This window comes from Humulus lupulus, chromosome 1 (assembly GCF_963169125.1).
Source record: "Humulus lupulus chromosome 1, drHumLupu1.1, whole genome shotgun sequence".
Taxonomy (NCBI): Eukaryota; Viridiplantae; Streptophyta; class Magnoliopsida; order Rosales; family Cannabaceae; genus Humulus; species Humulus lupulus.
In genome coordinates this window covers 4,715,624-4,724,900 of record NC_084793.1, presented here as the reverse complement: position 1 = coordinate 4,724,900, position 9,277 = coordinate 4,715,624, and the positions used below count along the sequence as shown (strand labels likewise).

At 33.0% G+C, this 9,277-nt stretch overlaps 2 protein-coding genes across 2 annotated transcripts; one reads left to right on the top strand and one right to left on the bottom strand.

The window, feature by feature from the left end:
- Positions 1-1,527: 1,527 nt before the first annotated feature.
- Positions 1,528-3,032, top strand: LOC133812998 (peptidyl-prolyl cis-trans isomerase FKBP53-like). The gene is made up of 6 exons (XM_062246849.1): positions 1,528-1,538; positions 1,988-2,258; positions 2,467-2,554; positions 2,634-2,675; positions 2,771-2,819; positions 2,907-3,032. The coding sequence occupies exons 1-6, from the start codon at positions 1,528-1,530 to the stop codon at positions 2,986-2,988; spliced, it is 543 nt and encodes a 180-aa protein (XP_062102833.1). The 3' UTR covers positions 2,989-3,032.
- A 386-nt stretch (positions 3,033-3,418) lies between these two features.
- Positions 3,419-3,871, bottom strand: LOC133812997 (uncharacterized). Its single transcript, XM_062246848.1, has one exon. It carries the CDS (start codon positions 3,869-3,871, stop codon positions 3,419-3,421), a length of 453 nt encoding a protein of 150 aa, XP_062102832.1.
- Between the last annotated feature and the right edge of the window lie 5,406 nt (positions 3,872-9,277).

Below are 9,277 nucleotides of genomic sequence, written 5' to 3'. Positions count from 1 at the left end.
ATCAAATGCGAAGTACAATAAATATGCTCTGTTCTGCTCTGCATTTCAAAAAAAAAAAGAAGAAACAGCGATCCCCTGTTATGGTACCGGAAAAACTAAGCACCAACACCCTGCGATTCAGCTCCCACGCTGTCTTTCCCGATAGCGGCACCAGAATTCTCCACCGTATTCAAGGGGACGATGACGAGGTTGAGCTCATAAAGAATCTCACCGGTTCGAGTTTCAGCGACCAAGGCCGAATTTTCCAAATTGGCAATCACGCCGAGCTCATACAGCATCCCTTGGTCCCGAGAATCGGCGGCAACGAAAATGGAACTTCCGATAGCGATCAAGCGGCCGAGCTCATGAACCACCGCAATGTCCTGGGATTCTGCAACAGGGTCGGGTGAATTTTCGACTTCGGTGGGGGTAGAATTCCTGGGATTGTTTCGAACGCAGATGAGACCGCCACAGATTGCACTGGAAAGTAGTAACGGGACGAAATCTCTTCTGTCGAGGTAGTAGTGGACAAATATTTGTATGATGTTGACGAATAAGTCTAGTAAGCCAAACTCGGTGGTTTGAGTCAGTAACACCGTTAAAGTTACTACGAATATTAGAAGTAAGTTGGTTATCAACATGTAGATAGGAGAAAGAAAGTTGCTTGTTATTGTCCCAGCAAAGATGAAAATAATGTCGAAGACATTTTTGGGCCAGTTTTTGATGGGACCTGGTAAAGGGTGCCTTGGATAGCGGCGATGAGTCTTTTCAGTAAATAAGAAAAAGATGATACTCCCGCCAACAATGGCAACGAGAGACAGAGCCACTAAGATCGCTTTGAGAAGAACACTTCTTCCCCGAAGATATTGGAATTCCGCTGGAACCATCCAAAGCAGGATCAGAAGGAAAACGAAAGATATAACAGAGATGATCTTGTGAGACATTTGCTTCGTTGGAATGGCCAACAGACCCATCACTGGTGGCGATTATATAGAACAAAAACAAAATAGAATTTAAAATCTCTATTTTCTCTTTTTTTTTTAATTAAAATATTATATACTAAAAAGAAAGCAACGAGATTTTATATGTTGTTACATCAATATCAAATTTTGCTTGGCCATATTACTAAAAACTATATAAAAAAAAATATTCTTTATTATTTTATTATTATATTAATTTATCAAAATCATCACAATTATTATATCTAATTAATATTTTAAATAAGGCAAGTTCTTAAGTCCCTCACCGGACTTAGTCCAACAAGTGGGATCTAAAAAAAATTGCCAAGTGTCAAGCTATTAAATTATTTGGTGTTTTTATTATTACATTTTTTTACTTGATTAAACCGGTTGTAAAAAAATATTGAATCATGGTCTGAAAAGTATGGGCAAAATAGTAATTTGCAGGTAAAAAAAGTCTATAGTGGAAGGTAATAAGGTAAAATTAGTATTGTATTCAAACATATTTACGAAATTGGGAAAGTAATGTTTAAGAGTCACTTAATAATTTTTGAAGGAGTAGTCAGGAATAACGTAGTATGTAAAAGTAATGAATTTCCAGTAACTCATCTGCATATAAGTAACATTTTGATGTCGGTAAGTAATATTAAATAGAGTGGTTAGTAATAACATAATAACTGAAAGTAAAAAAACCGAAAGTAATTATTGTTTGTTTTTTTGCGAGTAACAAATGAATTGTCTTAGTGAATATCTCAGTTTTGTTTGACTTGTTTAATGGTTAGAAGAATCAATTACCATCGATTATGTAGCTTTAGGTTGTATAGTTAATTTAGAATGAATTTTGGCCATTATATGGTATTTGGTATGTAAGACTTTCCCTTTGCATAAATTATTTTATAATCTCCTGATGTGCAACACAATTAGAGTATAATAATAATAATACCACTAAACGTATCATATTTAAGTTATAATATTTGTATGGTTGCTTGATTAGGAGTCACTACTTCGTTAAAAAAAGTGTGATTAAAATATTTCTATCATAAATGGAGACTAAAAATTTATGCGCTCAGGAGCCTTGGAAATGAACAGGAGACAAAAAAGAAGAGAAAGAAGAACAAAAAGAAAAGCCAGGATAATGAAGGTGAAACTAATGTGAATCAAACTGTTTCTGCTAAGGAAGCCCAAAATGTATCAACCTTGGACTCAGATAAGCAAACTAATGCAAAGTCATCTAAAGTGAGAACACTTGCTAATGGTTTGGTCGTTGAAGAACTGTCAATGGGCAAACCAGATGGTAAAAAAGCTCAACCAGGAAAGCAAGTAAGTCTTCAAGTCACTAATCTTTAAGTCTGTGAAGTTCCAGACAGAAGAAATTATATTCACTTAGATTCCATGATCATGAAATCCTAAACAAAGAAGTGTAAATTAGATTTCTGTTGGTTTATGTTCTAAGTGAGGATTTGACTCTGCCTTTTAAAAGTCTAGTATTCACCTACCTCTAAACAAAATTAAATTCATTACATTTCAGGTCAGTGTCCACTACATTGGCAAGCTAAAGAAGAATGGTAAACAGTTCGACTCAAACGTGGGAAGAGCACCTTTTAAGTTCCGCCTAGGTACAACTATTTTTGAGCGACAACTTACGTAAACCTTCCTCATTATTTGTATTAACACTATTGTCTTTTGGTTTTACAGGTGTAGGACAAGTTATTAAAGGGTGGGATGTTGGAGTTGAGGGTAATTTTATGTCAATTTATTTTAATAAAAAATTAAATTTACCTGTTTATTTCTTTGTAAAGCAGTTCTTTACACTCTTACTTCCATTTTGCCAGGCATGCGTGTTGGGGACAAGAGAAGGCTTACCACTCCACCAGAGATGGGGTATGTCTCGAGTTTGTAAATGTAAGTTAATCTAATTGAGCTTGTTTCATATTTGTGTTTGTGTTGATATAAACTTTTTTCACGCAGTTATAGACGTAAGGGAGCAGGTGGTGCAATTCCTCCAAATTCGTGGCTTGTGTTTGATGTTGAGTTAAATGATGTTCGTTAATTCTCGGACCTATCAATCAAACAAATTTTTGGCAGCTGTGAGGGGGTACCCGGTTAAATGGCAATCGGTACCCAGTTAAAGAGGGTCCCTAAGGGTATATGTGTATTTTTGTATCATTCAATCAACAAATTCAAATCCAACCATTCACTCTAAAAACTAACATATCCTATGGCTGATAATCAATGTTGGACTAAATCCTGAAAATGGCAACTGAGGGACTAAAGAAGTCCCCTTTAAATAAAACTACTCATTAATTAAATGACAATAATACTATATAAATAATTAAAACTCGATAATTAAAAAATTATATTGCATGTAGTAACATAAAGATTACATCACTAGAGAAAAAATATTACATTCATGGAAAAAAAAAATATTACATTACATTAGATTAAATTAAACCTAAAAGACACACTTGAAAATATATATTTTAATTTTGTGAGTTACCATATTCATCCCACAAGTGCTCAATTAATGCATTTCGAAGCTCAATGTGAGCTTCCTTATCCTTGATTTTTCTATGTCTAGTAAGAAATTCTTGAAACCGAGCATTATAATCTTCTACCATCTGAACTTCTGGACTTGGCACTTCGACTCGCTCTTCAATTGATGCATTAATATCACGTTCATCTTCAATTATCATATTATGCATAATAATACATGAAGTCATTATATCATGTAATACTTTTTTATTCCAAAGACGTGTCGGTCCAGCAATAATTGCAAATCTAGACTGCAGTACTCCAAATGCACGTTCCACATCTTTTCTACATGCTTCTTGTTTCATTGCAAATAATTTCTTTTTTGGATGATGTGGATCATGAATACTTTGAACAAGAGTAGACCATTTTGGATATATACCATCAGCTAAATAATAACCCATATTATACTCTTTTCCTTTAATAACATAATTAGCAGGTGGAGCAATACCTTCAGCAAAATTAGCAAAAAGATGGGATGCCTCCACCACATTAATGTCATTATTAGATCCCGGTAAACCAAAATATCACTACTACAAAAAAGGCTTTTCTCTGCGGTTTTTTTACTTAATACACTGCGGTTTTCGAGAGTACTAAAAAACGCAGTGTATTCGACCGCAGAGAAAAGTGGTATGCCAGCCGCGGAGAAAGAACATCTTTCTCTGCGGTTGTAATAAGTCAACTGCCGAGAAAGATGGACTTTTCTCCACGGTTTTTTTAAAACAATCGATGAGAAAGAAAGACTTTTCTCCGCGGTTTTATTGAAAAAACCGCAGAGAAAAGTATTGTAATTTTTCAAAACTTTGACGAAGCATAACTTTGTGCTCAGTTGTCCGTTTTTGGTGTTTTTTTTTAAACTTAGGTATTTTTTTCGAAATCTATCTAGCTGCATACAAAGAAAACCTAAAAACCTGAAGAAGAAAAAAAACAAAATTTTCAGGTTTTGTCACCGAAAAATCTGAAGAAAAAAAATTCAGCAACCAAATTAATGATTTATGAAAAACCTCTCAAAATTTTGATTTCTATTTGTCTATTTCACACAAAATAAACTCTAAAAATAATGATGAAAAAAAACAAAAAACTATACAAACACAGATATATAGATCATTACCTATTTTGAAGCTGAAGAACACAATGTATGCCAAAAAATACAGTGAAAATTGACAATTTTTCGACCAAATCCTAACCATTTTTACTACAAAAAACCTAAAAATAGACAAATATCAAGCATCTACTTCAGTTTTTAACTAAGATTTAGCTAAAAATGATGAAAAAAAATAGTAAGATTAAGGTTGAAAGACATACCGCCGCTGTTGAAAATGTTTTTCGCGAAATGAAGTAGGTTTACGAATCTTGTGGGGAAGAATGAGTTTATATATAGGTCTGGAACTTTTTCTCCGCGGTTTTCTTAAGAAAACCGCAGAGAAATAAAGGCTTTTCTCTGCAGTTTTATTGAAAAAACCGCAGAGAAAAATATTATAATTTTTCAAAACTTTTACCAAGCATAATTTTTTGCTCAGTTGTCCGTTTTGATTGTTTTTTTTTTAACTTTGATATTTTTTTGAGATATATCCAAAGAAAAGATTATTTTCAAAGTGAACTACTTTCCATTTAGAAACCAATTGAAAAATTCAATGTCGCAGTGTACTAACGTTTGATAGTTCCATTTGTTGGGACCCCTCAGAGGTGGGAACATTATCCAAAGTGTTTTTTGTTATTATTATTATTATTTTCAAAAGGTTAATTAGAAATAGCGGATATCCACGAAGGTTCCATACTAACTAACGAACTAACCTCAATTTATATATATATATATATATGTGCAAGCCAATAAGATGAACTTGTTTCTATACTATTTATTGTTTGAAAAATACAACCAATATAATACTTGAATAAATATAATATTTATATATATTAAATTAAAAATACAAAAATATTATAATTATAAATAATACTATAAATTGAGTTCTCTCTAACACATAATTTCCTTAAGTTTTGACGTCTATTTCCCAAAATACAACCTCTAAAAAGTAAAATGAAAAACCTATATATATATATTAATCTTCAAAGGAATACATATATATATATATATTAGTTTTTTTTTTTTTTAACTACAAGGCCCATGTTCTTTATATATATATAGGCCAAAATTGAGAGGCATAACCTCTCACAAACAATGTGGGACAACACTCAATTATTTTTTCATTCAAAAAATTCTAACATTTATAACATATATATATAAGAAAATTGCTAAGACGTCCAACAACACAAGGAGGTGATGAGCAATGTATCGCTATTAGTGTAATTTAATATCAGGTCTCACATATTTAAATTGAATAAGTATTATGAAGTATCACTAACTAATTATGAGGTGTCACCTCGTGTGGTGTTGGACACCTCATGGGGTAGTTCTTTATTGCACTCCAAAAAAGGATACCGGTGCACCTTCTTTTAGTTTTTTGCTCGGAAAGTATTTTCAGTACAATTTTTTTTAATGATCGTGTATATTGTAATTATTTAGAGGATTCTGCTAATTTTTTTAAAATTCTAAATAATTTCCAATATAGAGAACAAAGCTCAAATATATTTAAAATAAGAACTTTTGTCTAAAAAGTTATACATTATTTTTTTAAAAATAATATAAAATAAAATTATTGAAATTAAAAAAAATGAAATTAAAGATTACCAAAAAAATATATTAAAAAAAGGTGTTAAAAATTAAATTTTTTTAATTAATGGAGTGTCTTTCTTGATGTGTAAATATAATGCCCCACATATGACAGTAAGACCAAACGCAAAAGTTCAATTTAATAAATGATATGCCGCAAAGGGGCTTTTTTTTTTATAGTAAAAATAATAAAAATTATAATAAATTAAGGGGCCACAAAAGTTAAATAGTTTGTACTTTTCTAGTTTAACATACGCACCTCAACCATCGACTCAAAAATCCTATCTTTATAAATAATTTATAGATAATATATTTTTAACTTTTATTTTATTTGATACACAATTAAATATACTTCATAAACTATTTATATTTTTGTAATATTAGTAATTAAAGAATTTCATCTCAAAATAAAAAATATTAGTAATTAAAGGAAATATATAAGTAAATATTATGCTACTTAATTTATGAAAAGTAGTGTAATTTATAAAAGAATGACATAAATATATATATATATATTAAAAGAAAAATTAAACCAAAAGGTTGCTTATAATTTTTTAATATATATATATATATAATATGATAATATTTATAGATAATTTGTTTAATAAAAATTTAGATTATATATTATATATTATTGTTATAATGATATTTTATAATATTTAAATTTATATCAACATAAGTATTTATATTAAATATTATTATAATAATAATATTTTATAACATTTGAATTTATATTAATATAATTATTAAATGTCTTGTCTTGTATTATATATTATTATTATAATAATAATTTTTTATGGTGAGTTGTTGTATTCGTTATAGGAGTTGAATTTAGGTTTTAAGCTTTATTTAAGGTAATTACGATTGGGTTCGGCTCAGGGAAACCCAAGATTTCTGGGTTCGAAGGGGTCGAGTCGCGGCCCAAATTCCCTAATATGGCTTGGTGCCTAGATTAGGGCGTCGAGAGGCAATAATTGTGTTAATTGTGTATTAATATAGTATGAGCATGTTATTATGTGAATTATATTATAATATGATTATGTTTGCATGTTAGAAACATTAAATATGTGTTTGTGGGCCATTTCTTATAAGAATGGCATATTAGTAATTTGAGTCGTTGAGGGTATAATTGTAAATTTGAGTTTGTGTGATTGAGACCACCTTATTATGTGGATATATTTGAGTTACTTGATTCGAGGTGATCTTGGTGAGCAAGTTAGCGGAAAACTCACAATGGGGTACAATATCTGGTTCGGGTTAAGCTTATGGGTACTTTAGTAATTTAGTACATTACCGAGGTTTATTGGGTAATGGAAGATTAAATGATAATTATTTTGGAATAGTTGGGGATTTATAGGAATACTCGGGAATTCACGGGAAGTGGCGATTGACGAAATTGTCCTTGGAGAGCTATGGAGAGTTTGGATTAGCCTAGGGGCATTTGGGTCATTTGTGCCTAATTAGAGAGTAACTAGAGGTTTCCTCAACTAAAGGGAACTAAAAACAGAGCAATTAAACCAAAGTCTTTTTCTCTCTCCCTTACCTATTTCTCCCTCATCTTGGTGGTTTGAGAAATTTTGAGAAAATGAAGAATTAAGCTTGGAAAATTGAAGGATTGAGCTCGGGAAACTTGGAGATTAGCCCAGGGAAATTATCATAGCAGAGGTAAGGGCTTAACTTCGAAATTCGTTTATGATGTTTCTGTGGTTTTGATTGAAGTTTAAGTTTTTGCATGTTTGATAGTTGGGGGATGAATTTTAGGTTGTTGATGGGTTTTCAATCTAGTATTTAGCTAGGTTTTGTTGCTGGAAGGAAGTTATATTGTTTATGGGGATTAAATTGAAAGATTTGAGTACTATTGGATTTTTTCTAGTTGGGTTCGGCTAAGGAAAAACCCATAAACTCTGGGTTCGAAGGGCTGGGCCGCGGCTCTGTTCTTGGTGTGGCACGGCCCTATGGAGCAAAAGGGAGCTAGGTTGGGCTTTGTGGCAAGGGCTAGTCGCGGCGCCACAAGGGTTAGGCCGCAGCACGTGTCTGAAGTTTGGGGAGGCTGAGCCTCTGGATGGAGGCGGGTCGATGCATAGGAGTATGGGGCCGCGACCCTTAAGAGGATTTTTGGCCCCAAGAAGGTTTTGAGTGCGGGAACTCAACCTTTTGTGCTCGGGATCGATTCTACTTCTGTGTTGGGTGGAATTCGACATCCCGGAGGCTAGGACTCGGTCTGAAAGTCTTTAATCATTCGTTGTTGATGAAATTTCTTATTATGGTTGTGACTACGTCAACGCTAAGGGCTCGGATCAGGGATCGTACTCAAGGGTCGTCGTTAGTAACTTGCATTTGGAACGAAGGTAAGAAAACTGCACCCAGTATATGAATGTGTGATTAGGGCTTGGCCCGATGGTTAAATATAGATATGATTAAGGCTTTGGCCCTGTTAATGAGTATGATTATCATTATGTTTGTGAATATCTTGTGAAGCACACTGGAATGCACTTGATTATGATTATGCCTATGTATGTTGTTTGAGTGTATTATAATACATTATATCTGTATGTATGTATGATAAATGAGATATGTGATTGTCTGTTGTGACTAGAGAGCTCGGTTTATAAACCAGAGGATTATTAGGATATTAGTTGGAGATTGACTTATTAGTCGAGGACATATTGGATTTTGAGAGACTCGTCTTATAAGCTGAGGGTCGTAAAGCTTTGACTTATAAGTCAAGGGCCTGTGAGGCTCCACTTATGAGTCGAGGATCGGTAGGACTCGGCTTATAAGCTGAGATTGGCATTACGCACGTGGAGTACATGCCACCATGGCTGGGCCATCTTGGGGGTGCACCAAGCATCTGACTGGCTCGGATGCCAAACAAATGGAAAGAGAGTGCGACACACACTTGACTGGCTTGGATGCAAAACGAATTTAAAGGAAGTGCAACACGCACTTGTGCGACTCTATAGTTGCTGATTTGTTTAATGTGTACGCCAGATTCAATTATTACTGTTTGACAGATATATTACTTTGTGAATTGTTTAATATGTTTTCTTGCTGAGTCTTTTGGCTAACGTGTGCTTTGTGGTGCAGGTAAAGGTAAAGAGAAGCTCAACCAACCATGAGTAAGAGGGCGATAGCAGTGACA

Coding starts and splice junctions, on each gene's coding strand:
- LOC133812998 (XM_062246849.1), top strand. Junction 2,259..2,466: donor AAGCTCAACCAGGAAAGCAA/GTAAGTCTTCAA, acceptor ATTACATTTCAG/GTCAGTGTCCACTACATTGG. Junction 2,820..2,906: donor ACCACTCCACCAGAGATGGG/GTATGTCTCGAG, acceptor TTTTTCACGCAG/TTATAGACGTAAGGGAGCAG.
- LOC133812997 (XM_062246848.1), bottom strand. CDS start 3,871: ATGGGTTATTATTTAGCTGATGGTATATATCCAAAATGGTCTACTCTT.